Below are 21,037 nucleotides of genomic sequence, written 5' to 3' on the forward strand. Positions count from 1 at the left end.
CGGCAGGCGGACTCTCAACCACTGCGCCACCAGGGAAGCCCCTGAAATCTTTTTTTTTAATCATATTTTTAACGGTGCTTATGGTCACTTTCTCCCAAAGTGCTTCATTGCTCCCACCTAAGTTCAATGTAGCATCGCACATTGCTTTTTCTAATTTTTGAAAGGTGAACTCATCTGTAAAATCAATTAAAAACATGTGAACTAGTTGGTGCAAAATGGATTTAAAGCAAATGTCAGAAGAGATCAAGATTGTTGTTGTATTGTTGTTGTATCTCGCCTCTGTACTAATTTTGTGTACGAGTGCAGACGTGATCACATCTGTGCCCTAGTTAGGGGGGCTGACATACATATAATGTATCACTATTTCTCTATCCCTGTCCAGTTTTCTTTGCTTTATTTCTATTTTTGTATCTCTGCATACAGTCTCTAGATACAGTGTTCCCTCAAGCAGGATGTTTTGACATTTTGACACCATGTATATTTTGAACCAACTACCCCTTGATTGTCTTCCTTCTGTCGCATTTACCCTGCAGCTTTTCCATGGGCCAACTTTTCTATCCGTCATTCTTGTTTCTGACCTGTGTTGATGATACCTTTGATGCTGGAAGGGATGAGAGGGGTGTGATAGCAGCGCTTGTTCCATAGGAAGGAAAGCATGCCTGTATGTCTTGATGAAAACCAGATAGGCACTGACTGCCCCGAAGAAGGCAAAGGGTCCAGCTGAGATTTTGGTAATAATGGAGAATACCAAGTGCTTTCACATCCAGGTCTTGACCATACCCCGAGGAACTGTCAGCAACCCGTAGCCACTTGGTGTCTGCTACGTCCAGCAACATAAGAAGTGAGGTAAACCAGGGGTGCCCTCAAAGGCAAGAAGAGTGTGTTGTAAAACAGCCCCACTGCCTCATTCTTTGCCCTTTGGTTCATATGCACTCCTTTTGCTTAGCTGTTGGACCTTAGAACACATATACTCATTTATTTAAAGTAGGGGAAGCCCACTAGTCAGGATTCATGTCTGTAAGTCCGTGTGGATAGCCAAGTCATCATGAGGAATTTAAGCCTAGAGTCTCTGGACGCATTGCTACCAAACAGTAATATCCTTGCATGTTTTAGAATAGAGGCAGATTCTTCTTGGGGATATAGATTCCCTCAGTCCTCTTGTTCCAAAACAAGTCAATTGTATCTATACTGATACAATTTTTGTTGATCTCTGCAGATATTTTGGGGGCTGTGTTCATACTTGGGGCCTCACTTCTCAGCAGATGTTATGCAGCTCCAAACGCGCTCTCTGTAGCCGTCAGCACAGTTGTGATCAGCCTTCTTCTGATTTAGGCTTGTCGTATCTGACGTTGAAACCCATCCTTTAGTCACACAATGCGGAGGCTGTACGTTCCACCCACCACCTTCTTTCCTTTTGTGCAGATGGTTATTAATTGACTAGATAAGCACAGGACTTTACGCATGGCCTGATTCACTCATTTCCTTTAAACTCATTCCCGATGTGCAGCTGCTCATCCTGTAGTATCACCTCTCCGCGTTCGATTTTGAGGGGAAAATGTCTCTACTTTCATTTTAATGGAAATCATAGGTCTCTTATCACCATTTCCAATTGCTTTTGTTCTTATCACACAGGATGAGATTAACAATCTTCCTAAAACACCCCAGAATGAAGCCCAAGTCACTGTAAATTAAGGACAAGTGACACCACTCAATGGTGACACCATGTGTGTGGGGGTGCACAGAACTGAGGCGCTTGAGCCTCTAGAATGTAGCTTGGGTGAGCGTTCAGAATTGCTTTGTGAAAATGTTGTTACCTGTTCTCTCCTTTGGTAGAACTATGATTTTTGAATCACGTCTGCTTTAATATCGCTGTATGTCAGTTGTGAACCGCAGTCTGCTGTGTCTCAGTTATGTACATGAGTCGGGACCAAGTTATATGCCGGTACGAGTTCTGTGTGGATGAGACAACAGGACGCCTGAGCAAGGGCTCCTCCTCTAGTGATGCACACTTCACACACAGTTCATACCTTTTTGGTCCTTAGTTTTCTGATCAGTATCACTAAGGCTGAATTACATGATCTCCAGCCTTAAAATGGTATTGTTTCATGAGACAATAATTATCGTATTTTGGTAAAATTTCAAAGTCACAGTATAAAGGTCAGTGGCCCAAAGTTCTGTTATTGAACTCTTGGTTATCCCTGAGCATTACGACATAGTTTCTCACCTATAGACTTATTTGTGTGAAGTAATTACTATGTTCTGGACATGGAACCTGACATTGGGGATTAAATAAATCAGACCTTTTTTCTTGCTCTCTATAGCATAAGCTGAGTACTTTTAGCTCCCTCCTGCAGTTCCAGTTTAAAAGTCTGTTGATCAGGTCGGTGGATTTCATTTATTCTTTCTTTCATTCTTCTTAACCTTATCAAGGTGGCTACAGCAGTTTTCTTCCAAAGAGCTCTTTCCTCAGCGCCGGCAGACTGTGAGCATGAAGCGGGAGGCTGCTTTTCGACAATCCTCTCCATCACTGGCGTTTTAGCTGTCTGTTCAGCTGCAGGCTTCCGCTGGCAGAAGCAATGAGAATGTCCTATGCCCTGCTGTTCTCCTGGTCTCCCCAGGAGTTTCACCTTCTCAAGTTCAGGAGCTTGGTCCTGTGGGCATTCAGTCTGCCTGTGTCTCCGTCCTTTCCTCCTCCACTCAGCACCAGTGACCAGCCCCAGAGCAGACCTCTAAGAAAGCTCCTCGATCCTTAGGGCATTCTTCCAAAAGCTTTATTCCTGGGAAAGTATACATTTTGTAAATGATGCATGTCCCTGGCAAGTCTAAAAACATTTTGCTCCTTCATTTATGAAATAGTAGTAGATTGTCTTGAGTGTCAACATTTCACAGCTATTTATCTGTGTTACAATTTAAAATATCAGGTCTTAAGATGTGGACAGTTTTGCCAGAGATATCAGTATGCAGCGAAAAGCTAGGCAGTTTAGGTAATGTTGTAAGTGGTAGAAATCTAGAGATGTATCACTGCCATAAAAACATCTTAGTCTTTTAGAAATGCCAACCTAAAAAAGTTAAAATGGCCAGAAACACCAATCTAGGAGAGCTAATAATTTCTGATCAGGAAAAAGCCTAGTTAGAAAGATTGCTTGTTATCCTAAAGTAAACCAAATTGGAGGTTTGGAGTGGGAAAATAATCCATTGAGGGGATCTAGTTTGTCTTTTTTCATAGCTTTTTTGCTCATAAACAGAGTAGCCAAGAAAATTCCTAACCACTAATTACTGTGGTATAAAAATTTTATAAATTAAATAACATTAGAAGTCCACAAAACATGAAAGGTTCTGTAGAACCAGTGATTTTTAAAAACATGTCCAATGCATTATTAGAAAAACAAAACCAAAAACTGTGATTGAGTTCACATAGGTATTCAAGAAATTGTTTAAAAATTTTCTTCCTGGGTATATCACGTTGCTAATAAGTCTGGGGATTTAAGGGCCTGAGTGTGGATGAAAGTGGGAAAATAGATGAGCTTCTAACAAGAGGTATTTATATTCTCTGTGCTTTATCATGAGACATGGAAAGAATTTGTTGAAATGTCTTAAATTTAACTTCTACTGGCATCCAGGTTAACCTTAAGGTTTCAAAAAAAATTTTTTTTTTCATTTTTTAGTGAAACAACAGTCAAGTCAGAAGAAGCGGATAAAAATGGACAGCCTTTGCTATTTCTCTCTGTACCAGAGATTAAAGTTAGGAGCTTTGGGCAGCTGTCACGTGTGTTGTATATTGCCCAAAATACGAAGCTGGAGGAAGCACAAGCATGTATTGAAGGTGATATTTACACTCCAATCTGTGATTTGCACTTTCAGAAACTTAATCTTGGGGACGGGGGAGGGAATCATTTCTTACAGTCTCTTGCAAAAAGTTCTCTAACCTAAAAGGTAAAAAGTACTATGTTCAACTTGATTTATTGATTTAAAAATGTCATTGATTTATTTTGGCTGAAATGTTATGCTCATATCAGATTTCTACTTTAAATGAGAAGCCTAATGCTTTACCATTAGTAAGCTTCGAGATTTCTAATTTTAGTGTGTCGTTTAAAGAGAGCCTTCTTAGCTCCTGGAAAGACCTGACGCCTTTAAGGTTCACGTCCGGGGAAAAAACAGATGTCCGGGGCCAGGACCAGAATCCACCCTCTCATCTTGCATTCTGCTGTGATGGATGGTGATTTGTTTCCTTTAAAATGAATGTAGCCTCTCGCTTTAGCATACGGCCCATAATAATCTCGCTTTCCTTTTGTCCCAGCCCTTTGCATTGTGGAAATACACAGCTTTCTGTGAATAGTTACATTCATCCAGTGGGAAGTATTTTTCCTCTTCACTAAAGTTATATAATGTTCTTATTATTGTCTAATCGTCTAACATGCAAAAAAGAATGTGATCGATCACCTGCTACAATTGGGCTCTAAGTATTTCTTACGAGTAGAAATACCTGACAATAGGTAATTATGTCATATATGTGTTCTGCTTCTTTGGAATCGTGTGACCAGTGGGTCCCAGGCATAAGGTCCCTCATCTGTCTCTCATCATTCTTTGCCACTGTCCGTGGCTGTGAGGTGGAAAGTTAGTCTTTTTTTTTTTAAGATGTGAACCTTAGAACAGCAGCTTCTTTTTACATCTTGACTGCTCTCCCTGTACATCAAAGCTACTTTTCTGAGAGGGATGAAATCTTGAGAATAAAAGTGAATTTAAGAAGAGTCTGTAGACGCATGGCTGTTCATTAAATTCAACTTAATATGTAAACTTAATCCATAGTTCGTACGCCCAGAGTGTTGTAGGGTGTTGTACACCCAATCTGGCTAAATATGTATCCTTTGCTGCATTTTGCCCTTTCTGTAAGAGTTCTAGGTACAAGTCTTCGTTTTTGGTCCAAATTGCGTGGTACCTGGCAATTTGGAAGTCAGCTTTGTGTCTTTCCCCAGAATTCACCTAGTATCTTCATAATCTTTAGAGACGACAGCTCTAAGGTGATGAGTGGAGATGCTCACTAAGTGGTTGGTTCCCAGGCCTCCTTCCCTTGCTCCCCGCAGGACTCTCCTGCTGGCAGTCTGCGTCCTGTGGGAAAGTTAGTGCCCTCGCTGTGCTTTCCAACAGGTCAGGCTTTCTGAATTAGTCCCATAGGCATCCCCCAACCCATCCAAATGCATATAGATTTTCAGCTGAGTTGAATTCCTCCTTTCTAAACACGGTTTTGCCCCTTTTCCCCTCATTTTCAACCATATAGTTTTTTGGCCTTTATTAAATTCTGTTTTCAACATCTCTAGGTTCAACTTTCATCCTTGATCACAAGTTGGTATTTAGAATTTTCACTGTGATTTTGGCATGTTTGTAAATACTGGTTAGATTTGTTTTCCCAACTAATGTCAAAAGACATTGAAAATATAAGCAGTTCAGACAGGTGGAAAAGATTGGCAGTAGATTTGTAGACTGAGAAAAACATGCTATTTTGGAGAGAAAGCATTTGTGAAATCTGTTCACTGGTGTATACACACACACACACACACATGCACAAACACACACACACACACACACACACACACACACACACACACACACACGGCTCTAGTGATCATTCTTCTAAGGAGACCAGTATTTCTCTACCTTCAAATCAATTCTGAATGTATTGATTGAGTGCCTCTTCTGAACAATGCCCCACAGTCAACTTAAAAAAAAATAGACCTCTTAGCTTCTGTCCTGTTAGGGTGATAGCATATAGAGATGATATTACAGTGCAAGTAAACATCTCAAGAGGTGTGAGAAAGTTCCTAAGTACAGTAAAATCTGAGAAGTAGAGATTAATTCAAATTGGGTCAATCAGAGAAAGTTGAATGAAAGACACACATTTGAGTGGCTCCAAAGGATTTGATAGTCGCTATGGTTCTTGCAATAGAAGACAAGAAGATAATTTTTTTTTAATTCACTTTTTTGGTCAGCAAACAGAAACCCCATAGCAAAAATCCTTGGCTTGGATTATAATATGATAAAGGAAATAAATGAAGACTCATCTGTATTAACTATTCTTGATAAAATTACCAAAGATGGTGATCCTGAAAGTGAGATTAAGATGAAGATTGCCCTGCTACTCAAGCAGCTGGATCTGCACCTACACAATCGTTCTCTGAAAAATATTTCCCTGTGAGTCTTTTTTTCAAAAAGAAGCCTCTAAAAATTGGTTATAAAAAGTACTTTCAGAGCTTTAGGGAAAAGACACAAGAAAAATAAAGTTTGGAAGTGGTTGCTATTGATTTAACATATTTTTTGGAATAAAATTTTAGTTATTGCATGAAGATTTCTAATTCTAAACAGTACAGTTTTCAGTTAACATGGCTAAAACATTGTAGTGGAGTTTCATCTTAATTCTGAAGACATTAAGTGGTCTTGTTATTTTCAAAGTCTCTTAAACTATTAGATAAATTTAAAAATTACAATGCACTTATCGTGTAGAGTTTATCAAGTTTAAAACTTGTTCATTTGTCTGGTCTTTTCTAGTACTTTGGAATTATCATTAAGAAATGAAGTGAATATTGAAATGAGTATTTAATGTTGCATTCAACGCGAATCACTGATTCTTTGATGTTTTGACAGTGTTATAACACTGTAACCTGGTTAAAATTCACTGTAATTTTGTTGTCGTATAATTTAACTGATATTTTAATTACAAAAAAAGATATTCCCCCTGATATAATGAAATGTTTTCATGTTTTCTGTAGATTCTGTTTTAAAGTATTTAAAATGAGTTTCTAAACATTTATTTCAGAGAAATACGATTAAATCCAGGGACTGTTAAGAATGATATAGAGCTGCTTAAACGGTCCTCAGGAAAGGGAGAAAAGACAGTCTTGGAATCTATCGAGTACACCTCAGGTTCATTTTATATTATATATATTTTCATAATTATATTTTCAAAATGCTTCAGTAGCTACATTAAATATTTAAGAAATGAAAACTTAAAATTTCAATCCTATTTTTTTGAAGCCAACCTGTTTTACAGGTTGAGGTTAAGGAGCTCCTTTTAATTGATTGATAATTGGTTTCAGATTACGAATTTTCAAATGGATGTCGAGCCCCGCCTTGGAGACAAATTCAAGGGGAAATTTGTTATGTGCTGGTGAAACCACACGATGCTGACGCTTTGTGCATTACTTGTAGCAAAGAAGGAGTGTTTTTAAATGGTGTAAGTAATTTTTTAAAAACCGTATTGACTTTGGTCTCTGTCAGTGCAGGCATGTCTCCAGGATTGAATCCCAAAACCACAGAAAATGAAGTGTGTTCTGTGGGATTCATGCAGATCCCTTTGCTGTGTGTTTGCTGTCTCTGTGTCCCCTTGCAGGTCCTTAAGTCAGTATTCTAGGCAATGGCCTTCAAAGTGACCCGTTCCACTAACTACAGCCTCTTTAACATAATCAGTTTGCTGATTAATGACACAAGTATTTAAGGAAAGACAAGTCGATAAAGGAGCACCGAGGTAATGCGGAAGCAGTTGGAAGAGTTGAGGGGACAGACGGAAGGGCAGGGAGGGGACCCACACGCGGGAGCCTGGAGGATGTGCCCCCGGAGTTGGGGCCTCCGCAGTCTGGGGCCTAAGCGGCTCCGGGCAGGGCCCGTGCAGACTGGGACTCAGACCCCTGAGGCGCAGACCCTGCTTGCGTGGGTTCACACGTCTGGAGAATGGTCACCTCCAGGCCGTGCTGGTCCCCTCGGAGCCCAGGAGTCTCCATGGAACCGGCCCCGGAGCCCTGAGGAGTAAGCAGCGCCCAGTTAGGGTTGGTGGTGCAGGCGCTGGGGCAGGCTGGGGCAGAGCCTGGCCTGGGCCTCTGACGGTGGCCCGGGGCGGCTGTTAGTGGGGTATCTGAGGGGTCACGGTGAGCCTGGTTCTGGGCCTCTGGGTTCTTCCAGAGGAAATTAGAACCAACTGTTGCTACTGGGAGCAACTGCCACTGCCGGGTGAGGGGCCGTTGCTAGGTGGCTCTGACAGGACGTGGGAGGGAGCATGTCCCTTCTGCCTCGTCCAGCCTCCCCGCTGGCCTCTCCCCTGCCGGCCTCCCTCTGCCGGCCTCTCCCCGCCTGCTGCCCGAGACTCAGCCGGCCTGGCAGCGGAGAAACACAGCTTTGCAGGCTCCCGGCCCGAGGATCGCAAAGCAGAGTGTGGGCGGTGGGCCTAGACCTGAGAGAGGCGGCACATGGCATTCTGGATCCTCTGGATTAAAACCTTGACACTGAGCCTCACGTCTGCTGACTGAACTTGGCTAGAAGGAGCTCAGCTTCCTCTGAAAACCCGGCTCTTGCTGTCTTCCATGTAAAACTGGGGCTCGCAGCAGAATCCTGCAGGGAGGGTCCAGATCCTTAATGGGGACCCAGCTATCGCAGGGCGCCATTGGAGCCTTGGCCTGGGCCGCTCTTGACATGCGGCCGTGTTCTCGGCGGCGGGGCTTGTCTTCCGACCTGCCTTTCGTGCTTGTCCCATCAGCGTGGTCCCGGGCTTATTTCTGCACAGAGGAGCCAGACAGCCTGACTATGATTTGCTTTCGGTTTGCTTTGATGCTTTAGAAAAGCGAAATCTCTAACCGGAAAATAAGAGCTTAGAGAAAAAAAGGAATGCTTCTCTTGGGCCTTCCAGAGTGGGGCAAGGAGCCTTTGTTTCTGTAAAAGGCTATTGACGCACGTACAACTTTATTTGACATGGAAACATCTGAGTGTTTCTCTCAGGTTAAAGAATGAAAGACAAGGATCTGAAGCTGTTCAGTCGTTACAAGAAAATGTATAACACACTACAGTTTACATGTATCTGTATGTTTTACATATATATACAGTTATACATGTAACACTACAGTTTTTATGTGTATATGTATGTGCAAACACACACACATATAGGGTGAAGGAAGAGTAATAGTAGGAAAGCAAAGTGAAATGAGGAACGGAAAGAGAGAAGAGGAGAGACGGAGGCTGAGGGTGGAGGGACAGGTGGTCACATAGAGGTCCCACCCCTAGAAAATGAGCCCATAGCAATCTCGCTCCACACGCAGCAGGGGTAGGGTGAGACCAACAGAAACACAGCCTTTTATGTGGTGACATTCTAACCTCCAGGCCTTCTATGACTTCGTCAAAAGCTCTTGAAGTCATAATGCATTTTCACAGGAGAGAAGTGGGAAGGGAGCTTTCAGGTCTCTGCTGGATAGCAGCGTGCCCTGTGCATCTAGGGGGCACTTGGTAAAGGCTTGCTGAACGAATGAATGAATGAACGAATGAATGAGTAGGTAACATTAAGAGGGAAGGGTGTGCCTGTACATTTCGTGTGTAAAGACTACCGCGTGGATCCTTTAGAGAAGAAAACAATACTTGTGCTTGGGTTGTGATGTATTGGTCAGGTTCTTATATCGCTCATCCATTAATTATAGCACCAAACTTTTTCTTCCAAAGGGCAAAACAGATGATGAGGGGGAAATTAATTATGAGAGAAAAGGAGAAATTTATAAAGACCTTGTCACACTTTTAAGAGAGAAATCAGCAGTATTTTCTGAAAATATGTCTCAACAGGTAAGTTTTACAGTCTCTTTTGAACTCTCATAGCATTCTACTTTTGGCTACAACTTTCTATAGCATAAAAAATTGGAGAGTAATTCTGCCTTGTTTTGGACAGTACTTTCAATTATTGGAGTGTTTTCCACAATATAAAGCAATAAATACTGTAAATGTAGCAATTTAAGAATGTTTCTGGTTTTCTTTAGGTGACAGGTGTAATATTTCAAAGTGCTTTCTAAATAGGACTTTTTCATTTTCCGTCTTGAATTAATTACACTAAGAACAAGGGACTCCGGTCTGTTAATGAAGCCTAGATGTTTTGATTATTTTTATCCTTTCTGGGAATCCCATGACTGCTACCTAGTTGGATTGTCTTAATAAGTGTGTCAACTGCGTGTGTCTTAAGAGCTGTGCTTTTGTGTCTTCCATGGTTTGTGAAATAGTGCTGGACAAAGAAATCAGTCAGTATATTTTGTGAAAAAAATTTTGGTTGAAGCTGATGTAGGTAAGAAATGATATGCAAGGAACACGAGTGTGGTTCCCTTATGCTCCAGGCTGATCCTCAGGCTGAGGGCAATTCCACAGAGCCCACAGGGCTCACTGATCAGGTCCATCGCCTTTCTGCCCCTGCTGCTTGTGGAGCGCCCCGTTTTCTTGTCAGACTGCTGTCACTCTCATCCTGACACTTTGTCATCATTTTGTGAATTCTTTTTGTTTCCCGGTGTTTGATCACTTGTTTCCTGGACCCCAGTTTTCCGTTGTTGTTGCACTGCTGTTATTGTCCTAAAGTACATATATACATAAAATATAAAATTTGCATGTTAGCCATTTTATGTGTATCATTCAGTGGCATGGAGTACATTCACAAAGTTGTGCAGCCGTTACTACTATTTCCAAATCTTTTTCATCATCTGAAACTGAGCGATAACTCTTCATTCCTCCTCCCCCAGCTCTTGGTAACCTCTAATCTACTTTCTGTCTCCATGAATTTACCTATTCTAGGTATTTCATCTAAGTGGACTCATACAATATTTGGTCCTTTTGTTTTGGCCTATTTCACGTACCGTAATGTTTTCAAGGTTCATCCGTGACGTGCCCATATCCGAACTTCATTCCTTTCTATGGCTGAATGATATTCCATATATGTATATACCAAATTTTGTTTATCTGTTCATCTATTGATGGACACTGGGTTTTTCCACCTTTGGTTATTGTGAAAGATATTATGAATATTGGTGTACAAATATCTGTTTGCGTCCCTGTTTTCAATTCTTTTGGGTGTACACGTCCGGGTGGCATTTCTCAGTCATACGGGGGTAATTCTACGTTTAACTTTTGGAGGAACTTCCAAGCTGTTTCCACAGCAGCTGAACCATTTTACATTCCCAATGCAATGTATAAACATTCCAGTTTCTTCACATCCTCACCAACACTTGATATTTTCTGTGTATGTTTGTGTTTATTATAGACATCCTAATAAGTGTGAACATGGTGTTGCATTGTGGTTTTGATTTGCATTTCCCTAATAATTAGTGATGTTGAGCATATTTTCATGTGCTTATTGGTCATTTGTATATCTTCTTTGGAGAAATGTCTATTCAAGTCCTTTGTCCATTAAAAAAATTAAATTGTCTTGTTGTTGAGCTAGAGTTCTTTATATATTGGGGGTATTAATTCCTTATCAGGTAGAAGATTTGCAAATATTTCCCCCTATTCTATGAGTTATCTTTTTACTCATCTTGATAGTGTCCTTTGGTATACAAACATTTTAAATTTTGATAAAGTCTAATTAATATATTTTTTCTTTTGTTACCTGTGCTTTTGGTATCATGTTTAAGGAACCATTGCTAAATCCAAGGTAATAAAGATTTGCCCTGAAGTTTTCCACTTTAAGTGGAAAGTTTAGGTCTTTGATTCATCTTGAGTTAGGTTTTGTATGTGGTGTAAGGGACAACCTTCATTCCTTTGCACATGGATGTTCAGTTTTCCCAGCACCATTTGTTGAAGACACTGTTCTTTCCCCACTGAATGGTCTTGTCATCCTTGTTAAAAATCAACTGACCATAGATTTCAAGGTTTATTCTTGGGCTCTCAATTCTATTCCATTGGTCTGTATGTCTATCTGTATACCAGTCCCGTACTGTTTTGATTACTATAGCTTTGTACTAGTTTTAAAATCAAAGTGAGTCCTCAAACTTTGTCCTTGTTTTTTCAAGACTGTTTTGGTTATTTGGGGTGCCTTGATTTTCTATATGAATTTTAGGCTTCGTTTTACCATTTCCACAAAAAAACACCATTGAGATTTTGATAGGGATTGTATTGAATCTGTAGATTGCTTTGTATAGCACTGTCATCTTAACAATATTATCTTCTAATCCATGAACATGGAAAGTTCTTCCATTTGTTTGTGTCATCTTTAACTTCTTTCAGCAATGTTTTATAGTTTTCAATGTATAATTCTTTTGACTCCTAAGTATTTTATTCTCTTTGATGCTATTGTAAATGGAATTGTTTTCTTCGTTTCCTTTTTGATTGTCCACTGCTAGTGTATAGAAATACAACTGATTTTTGAGTGTTACAATCAGATTTGATTTTTGAATGTGAAGTTCAAAATTGAATCCTGCAACTTTGCTGAATTTATTTAATTCAGTTTCTTTTGAATCTTTAGGTTTTTCTATATATAAGATCAAGTCACCTGTGACCAGAGATAGTTTACTTTTTCCTTTCCAATTTGGATGTTTTAAATTTCTCTTTTGTGCAAAATTCCATGGCTAGAACTTTCAGGACTATGTTGAATAGAAGTGGTGAAAGTAGATTCCTTGTCTTACTCCTTACTCCTTAGAGGAAATGCTTTCAGGCTTTTGCTACTGAATATGATGTTAGCTGTGGGCTTTCCATACATGGCCTTTATCTTACTGGGGAAGTGCCCTTCTCATCAGTCTTCTTTTTCTTGGTCCACCCCATCATTTTGGTAGCACTTCCTGAGTAAAAGAGGCACATAGGAGGGAAAAAAATTGAGGGTTAGCATGTTGGAAAATATCTTTATTCTTCTCTCTCAGTTGTTTCTATAATGACAGTTTGAAAATAATTTTTACTTAGAATTTTAAAGGCATTTTTCCTATGTGACCTGTTTGTTTGGGCTTTTCCCATATTATGAGGCTTTAGGATTTTCTCTTATCCCTGATGTTCTGTAATTTTCATGATGATATGGTTGGTGCTGGTTTTTGTTTGTTTTTCATTAATGATGACATATGTCCTTCAGAACTGGAAAAATATTTTCGTATTATATCTTTAATCATTTTTTTTCCTCTCTGATCTTTTTTGTTCTCTTTTTGAAACTTCTGGTTGGATCTTGGGACCTCTGGGACTGATCCGCTGATTTTCTTTTCTCTCATGCACCCTACCACACTTTCTGCAAATATTCCTTTACTTTGTCTTCCAAACATTGTACAAATCTTTAAAACTTAAGCTCTTATGTTTCTAATGTTTTGTTTTGGGGTGTTTATTTTTACAGACCACATGCTTTCATTTCTCTTGGGTAAAACCTCAGACTGAAATGGCAAGGTTATATGGTGGTTATATGTTTAACTTTTTAAGCCATCGGTAAACTGCTTTCCAAAGGGGTTATAACCATCTCCATCCGCTTTGGCAGTGCATGAGATTGACAGCTGTGCCACATACTCATCAGTAAGTGGTATGGTCAGTCCTTTATTTTAGATGTTCTAATAGGTGTGTACGGATATCTCACTGAGTTGTAATTTGCATTACTTGAATGCATCCTTTCATATGCTTATTTGCCATTTATATATCTTAAGTGGTAAAGTGTATATTCAGATCTTTTGCCCATTTTTTATTGGATTGTTTGGTTTCTTATTACTGAGTTGTGAGATATACATACATACATACACACATATAGACTTATATATTCTTTCAGATACAGGATTTATAAATAAATATTTTCTCCCAGTTTGTAGCTTGTTATTTCATTCTCCAAAAAGAGTTTTTCAAAGAGCAAATGTCCTCAATTTTGATGAAGTCCAACTTATTATTCTTTTATAGTGTTGTACCTAATAAAGCTTTACCAAACCCAGTGTTACAAAGATTTTCTCCAGTGCTTTTTTTTTTTTGGCGGTACACGGGCCTGTCACTGTTGTGGCCTCTCCCACTGTGGAGCACAGGCTCCGGACGCGCAGGCTCAGCGGCCATGGCTCACGGGCCCAGCCGCTCCGTGGCATGTGGGATCTTCCCAGACCGGGGCACGAACCCATGTCCCCCGCATCGGCAGGCGGACTCTCAACCACTGTGCCGCCAGGGAAGCCCTCCAGTGCTTTTTTATAGAAGATTTTAAATGTTAGGTTTTACATTTAGGCCTATGATCCAATTTAATATATTTTTTGTACATGATATGAGGTATGGATCAAAGTTCATTTTTTTCTTTTGCATGTAGATATCTAGTTGTTCCGGCATCATTTGTTGAAAAGAATTGTCCTTTCTTTGCACAGTTGTCCATTTATCTGGGTGTATTTCTGTTCCATTGATCTATTTGTCTATTTTTATACCAGAACCACACTGTCTTGATTACCTACTTACTTGCATGAAGTCTTGGGTCAGGTAGTGTCAATCCTCTGATGTTGCTTTTGTTCTCTGGAGTTGCTGGCTATTCTATATCTTTTGCATGTCCGTTTGAATTTTATAGTCAGCTTGTCAATTTCTTCATCAAACCCTGAAGGAATTATGACTGATCTTGTGTTGAATCTATAGATCAACTTAAGAACTGACATCTTAACAATATTGGGGTTTCCAATCCATGGAACACAGTATATCCTTCCATTTGTTTAGTATTACTTAGCATGTCTCTTCATCTTATTTAATTTCTCTCAGCATTGCTTTGTAACTTTTGGCGCACATGTCTTACACATCTCTGGTGAAACTTATCTGTAAATATTTCCTATTTGGGAGCTATTGTTAACAATAGTTTTAAAATGTCAATTTCTGGTTATTTGTCACTACTATATAAAAATACCCTTGGTTTTTGTATATTGATTTCATGCGCTGAAACCTTGCTAAAGTCACTTATTAGTTTTGTCTGGTTTGTAGATTCCAAAGGGTCTTCTATGTAGATAGTCATGTTGTCTATAAATAAAGATCATTTTACCTCTTCCTTTACAATTTCAGTGATTTTATTTCTTTTTCTTTCCTTAATGCACTAGCTGGAACCTCCAGTACGGAACTGAATAGACGTGGTTTCTTGTTCCTGATGGTAAAGGGAAAACTTTCAGTTTCTAATTACTGTTAGCTGTCGGTTTTTCATAGATGAAATTTATAAGGTTGAGGAAATTCCCCTCTATTCCAGGTTGTTGAGAACTTTTTAGGATTGGATATTGGATTTTATCAAATGATATTTCTGTACCTATTGCATTAATCATGTTCTTTTTTTCCTTTTTTAGTTTAACATGGTGAATTATATTGATTTTCAAATGATAAACCAACCTTACATTTCTGGGACAAACTTCATTTGTTCAGAGTGTATTATACTTTTTATATACTTTAAAAATTTAATTTGCTAAGATTTTATTAAGACGTTTTGCATCTATGTAAGATTATCAATGTGTAGTTTTCTTTTCTTCAATATCTGTGTCTGGTTTGGGTATCAGAGTAATACTGGCCTTATAGAATGAGTTGTAAAGTTTTATCTCCCATTCAATTTTCTGGAAGAGTTTGTGTAGAATTGCTATTCTTTTTTTTTTTTTTTTTTTTTTTTTTTTTTGCGCTACGCACGCCTCTCACCGTTGTGGCCTCTCCCTTTGCAGAGTACAGGCTCCGGACGCGCAGGCCCAGCGGCCATGGCTCACGGGCCTAGCCGCTCCGCGGCATGTGGGATCTTCCCGGACCGGGGAATGAACCCGTGTCCCCTGCATCAGCAGGCAGACTCTCAACCACTGCGCCATAAGGGAAGCCCTAGAATTGCTCTTCTTTCTGTCTTAACTGTTTGGTAGAATTCACCAGTGAAGCAATCTGTGCCTGGAGTGTTCTTTGTGGGAAGGTTTCTAACTACAAATTCAATGTCCTTACTAGTCCTAGGACCATGCAGGCTATCTGTTTCTTCTTGAGGGAGCTTGCTAGGTTGTCTTTAAAGGGATGCATCCCTTTCATCTAAGTTGTTGAACTGATTGGTATAAACTTGTTTATTCTTTTATTAACCTTTTAACAACTGTAGAATCTGTAGCTATGGTTACCTCTTTCATGCCTGATATTAATCATTGTGTTTTATTTTTTCTTGATCCATCTGGCTAGAAGTCCATCAGGTCTCTCAAAGAATTCACTTTTGGTTTCATTGATTTTTCTCTGTTTTTCTTTTTTCTACTTCACTTTAATATTTATTCTTTTCTTTTTACTTAGAGTTTCATTTACTCTTATTTCTCTAGATTTTTTAATCATACATTTAATTTAATCTAGTTATATTTGCATTGAAAGGGATTTTGGTGATTTCAGGGGTAAATAATATTAAGAAAGAATTCTCTTAAGTCTACATTCATCTACAGAGAATTTGTCTTTTGGACAAAGACATTCAGAAACAAGTGAGCACCTCTCTGGGGCAGGACAGCAGTAAGATGGAAGGCAGTCTCCGCTTTCCTGCTCTTACCGTAGCGCTGACAGTTCAGAGATGCATCTATTTTTACATCCTTCTGCCTGTTTTGAGTTTATGTTGCTTTTCTTTTGCTAGTTTCTTAAGGTGGCAGCTTAGACTCTTGATTTGAGAGTTTGATTCATTTCTAAGGTAAGTGTTTAGTGCTATAAATTGCCCTTACAGAACTCTACCTACCTGTCACACATTTTGGCATTATGTTATCACTGTTCTCATTTTCATTCAGTTTTATTTTTTAAACTTCCCTTAAATCCACTATACCTCAATAAAAGTTTTTTTTCCTTGAGACTTCCTCTTTGATCCATGATTATTTAGAAGTTTGTTGTTTAGCGTTAGATTTTTCTATTACGTGATTCATTGTTAGTTTGATTCCACTGTAGTCAGAGAACACACTCTAAATAACTTAAATCTTTATAAATTTGGTTTTTGGTGTGGTTGAGTTCTTCATATCCTTGCTGATTTTCTATCAGTGTTGAGAGAAGGATTTGAAATCCTCCAACAATAATTGTAGATTTGTCCGTTTCTCCTCTTAGTTCTATCTGTTTTTGTGTTTGCAGCTCTGCATACACATTTAGGATTATGTCTTCTTGATTGACCGTTTTATCATTATGTAATGTCCCTCTCTGTCTTTGGTGATTTTCTTTTTTCTGAAGGCTACTTAATCTGCTATTCATATAGCTACTCCTACCTTTTTTTTTAACTAACGTTTGCATGGTGTATCTTTTTCCCTTCTTTGACTTTCAAGCTACCTATATCATTATATTTGTAGTGAGTTTCTTGTAGACAGCATATAGTTGAGTCATTTTTAAAATCCATTTTCTGAAACGCTATATATTGATGTATCCATTGGTGTGTTTAAGTCATTTACTTTTAATTATTGATATGTGAGAGCTTAAGTCTGCCAGCTTAGTTTTATTTTCTGTTTTTTCCTTCTGTTTTCTGTTTTCTTTCACTTTTTTTTTTCCTGGTTTTCTTTGGATTACTTGAACATTTTTTTTGAATTCCATTTTGATTTTTCCATAGTGTCTTTGTTTGTTTGTTTGTTTGTTTGTTTTGCGGTATGCAGGCCTCTCACTGTTGTGGCCTCTCCCATTGCTGAGCACAGGCTCCGGACGCGCAGGCTCAGCGGCCATGGCTCACGGGCCCAGCTGCTCCGCGGCACACAGGACCCTCCCGGACCGAGGCACGAACCCGTGTCCCCTGCATCGGCAGGCGGACTCCCAACCACTGCGCCACCAGGGGAGCCCCTCCATAGTGTTTTGAGTGTATCTCTTTGTGTAGAGTTTTTGGTGGTTGTTGTAGATATTGTATTATACATAATTTATCATAGTCTACTGGTGTGACATTTTACCATGTGAGTGAAGTATAGAAACCATATCTCCCTTAAGTCCCTTTACCCTCTCTCATTTATATTTGCCTTTATTTCCTTCACATTGATAACTGTGGGAGACACTGTTATCATTTGTGCTTCAACCATCAAACGTCATTTAGAAAACTCAAGAGGAGAATGAAAGTCTTTTGTATGTACCCATGCTTTTATTCTTTCTGTTGTTCTTTTCTTCCTTTCTGGTGTTGCCAATTTCCTTCTTTTATCATATCCTTTCTGTTTAAGAACTTCTTATTCTTTGAGGTAGGTCTGTTGGCGACAGATTCTCTTAGTTTTCCTTTATCTGAGAGCATCTTGAATTCCCCTTTATTCCTGAAGAATATTTCCACTGGATATGGTATTCTGGGCTGACGGTTTTTTATTTTCAGCACTTGAAAAATGTTGTTGCAGTCTTTCTGGACTCCATGGTTTCTCCTGAGAAATCTGCTGTTATTTTAATTGTTTTTCCTTTATAGGTAAAATATTGTTTCTCTCTCATTGCTGTTAAGAATTTTCTTTGACTTTAGTTTTATGGAGTTTGATTATTATGTGTCTTGGCAGGAATTTCTTTGGGTTTATTCTGTTTAGGGTTTGCTCAACTTCTTGAATCTTAGATTTATGTCTTTTTCCAAGTTTGGGAAAATTTCAGACATTCTTAGAATGCATTTTCAGTCTGACCTTCTTTCTCCTCTCCTTCTGGTGCTCTGATTACATGACTGTTGGATTTTTTGCTATGGTCCCACGGATCTGGAGGCCCTGTTTATTTATTAAAAAAAATTTTTTTTTAATATATTTCCTCTTTGTTGTTCAGATTGGGTAATTTCTGTTGTTTGTCTTCAGGTTCATTGTTTCTCTCCTATGTCTTCTCCATCCTGTTGCTGAGCTAACCAGTGAGTTATTTTGGTTTGTAAATTTCATTTTCAGAATTTCTATTTGATTCTTCTGTATATCATCTGTTTATTTGCTAAGGCTTTCTGATTTTTCATTTGTTTCAAGTCTTCGCAATTGATTATTGAAGCATTTTTATGATGGCTACTTTATTTTTTTTAATAAATTTGTTTATTTTATTTATTTATTTTTGGCTGTGTTGGGTCTTTGATGCTGTGCGCAGGCTTTCTCTAGTTGCGGCAAGCGGGGGCTGCTCTTTGTTTTGGTGCACAGGCTTCTCACTGCGGTGGCTTCTCTTGTTGCAGAGCATAGGCTGTAAAGCGCAGGCTCAGTAGTTGTGGCGCACGGGCTTAGTTGCTCTGTGGCAAGTGGGATCTTCCTGGACCAGGGCTCGAACCCGTGTCCCCTGCACTGGCAGGCAGATTCTTAACCACTGTGCCACCAGGGAAGCCTCATGATGGCTACTTTAAAATCTTATTCCAACATCTATTTGAGATTATTTCGTCATCCATTTTACTTTGGTATAAGCATCCATTCATCGTCCTTTCTCATTCAGGTTGTGACATTCCTTATTCTTGGTATGATGAGTGATTTTTTTGTGTTGTCTTGGACATTTTTGGATTATGTTATGAAACTTTGGATTTTATTTAAATCTTTTGTTTTAGGAGGACTTCTCTAAGTGTAGGTCTCATAGTGTAGGTCTGGGGTACTACATGGTGCATGTAAAAATCCAAGTTCCCCACTTAGACTCCATTGAGAACCTGGTGGTGTAGGGTGCCTCGTTACCACTGGGCAGGGGGGTGGAAGTTCGGTCTCCCCACTGGGCCTCTGCTGACACTCACCTGGCTACACCTGGCTAGGAGAGGGAGGGTGCTTTATTACATGCTTCCCATGGGGCCTCAACTTAAACCATGGGAGATGAGCCTGTTACTACTTGGAGGTGGTGATTTTACTGTATCTCGAGATGATCACATGATTTTTCTTCTTTAGTCTGTTGATATGGTCATTCATTTTTGAATATTGAACTAATATTAATCCCGGGATTGGGATTGGTCATGATGTCTTACCCTATTTGACATTGCTAGATGTAATTTGATAATATTTTGCTGAGGATTTTTACATCTATAGTCATGAAGGATATGGGTTAGTAGTTATCTTTTAATGTTTTTGTCTGTTTTTGGTATCTGGGTAATGTGGCCTCAGAATGAATTGGGAAGTATGCACTACTCTTTTCTTCTTTCTGGAATTTTTTATGTAGATTGAATCTGATTTCTTTGTTAAATGTTTGGTAGAATTTACCAAGGAATCCATCTCTACCTGAAGGTTTCTTTGTTGAAAGGTTTTATGTTGAGAATTTTATTTCTTTAGTAGATATAGAACTATTCAGATTTCTTTCTCTTACTGAGCTTTGGTGGTTTGTGTCTTTCAATGAATTTGCACATTTTATCTAACTTACTTAATGTATTGGCATCAAGTATAACAGTCCACTATTATCTTCTGACATCTGGAGGCTCTGCTGTGATAACCCCTCTTTAATGCGTAATATTGGTCATTTATATCTTCTTTTTATTCTTGACTAGTCTGGAAAGAAGTGATAAATTTTATTGATCTTTTCGAAGAACAGCTATTTGTTTCATTGATTTTCTCTATTGTTTGCTTTCTATTTTATTTTGTTTCTGCTCTTTAAATTTTTCTTTCTTCTGCTCTCTGAGTATAATTTGCTCTTCTTATTTAATTTCTTAGTTGGAAGCTTAGGCATCGATTTGAGACCTTTATTTTGTAATATAAAGTTTTATGCTGTAAATTTCTTTGTAAGCAGCATATGAACTGTGTCCCATACACTTTGGTATGTTTTCATGCAAATCAATATATCTGAGGATTTTCCATATATCTTCTTATGGATTTGTAGCGTACTTCCATTTTATTATGAGACAATGTTGTGTATGATTTTAGTTCTTTTAAATTTGTGGATGTTTGTTTTATGGCTTAAAATATGGTCTGTTTTGGTGAATTTTTCCTTGTGCATTTGAGAAGAATGTGTATTCTGCTGCTGTGTGTGGTGTGTTCTATAAATGTCAATTACGTCCAGGTGGTTGATAGCCTTCCTCAGGTATTTTATATTCTTTTTTTTTTTTTTTTTTTTTTGCGGTACATGGGCCTCTCCCATTGCAGAGCACAGGCTCCGGATGCGCAGGCTCAGCGGCCATGGCTCACAGGCCCAGCCGCTCCGTGGCATGTGGGATCTTCCCGGACCGGGGCACGAACCCGTGTCCCCTGCATCAGCAGGAGGACTCTCAACCACTGCGCCACCAGGGAAGCCCTATATTCTTATTAAGTTTTGTTTTGTTCATTCTGTTGATTACTGAGAGGGGGGTTTTGAAGTCTCCTAATTGTGGATTTATCTGTTTTTCCAGTTAGTTCTATTGTTGCTTTAATCTTTTGAAATTCTGTTGTTTGGTGAACACACAGTTAGAATTGGATGTAATTGGCTCTTGGTCATTATATGTCTCTCTATCTCTGATAATATTATTTGAAGTCCATTTTGTCTGATTTTAATGTAGCCATTC

At 39.0% G+C, this 21,037-nt stretch overlaps 1 protein-coding gene across 1 annotated transcript in view; it reads left to right on the forward strand.

Annotated features, from left to right (window-relative positions):
• The window catches only part of ODAD2 (outer dynein arm docking complex subunit 2), a 177,140-nt gene that overhangs the window by 1,480 nt on the left and 154,623 nt on the right, over positions 1-21,037 (forward strand). Inside the window, exons 2-6 of the mRNA XM_007470911.1 lie at positions 3,666-3,823; positions 5,985-6,186; positions 6,809-6,915; positions 7,089-7,225; positions 9,469-9,585. Coding sequence (XP_007470973.1) covers positions 3,666-3,823; positions 5,985-6,186; positions 6,809-6,915; positions 7,089-7,225; positions 9,469-9,585 — 721 coding nt within the window. The remainder of the gene's footprint in view (positions 1-3,665; positions 3,824-5,984; positions 6,187-6,808; positions 6,916-7,088; positions 7,226-9,468; positions 9,586-21,037) is intronic.

Source organism: Lipotes vexillifer, unplaced genomic scaffold, assembly GCF_000442215.2.
Source record: "Lipotes vexillifer unplaced genomic scaffold, Lipotes_vexillifer_v1.1 scaffold439, whole genome shotgun sequence".
NCBI classification, from domain to species: Eukaryota; Metazoa; Chordata; class Mammalia; order Artiodactyla; family Lipotidae; genus Lipotes; species Lipotes vexillifer.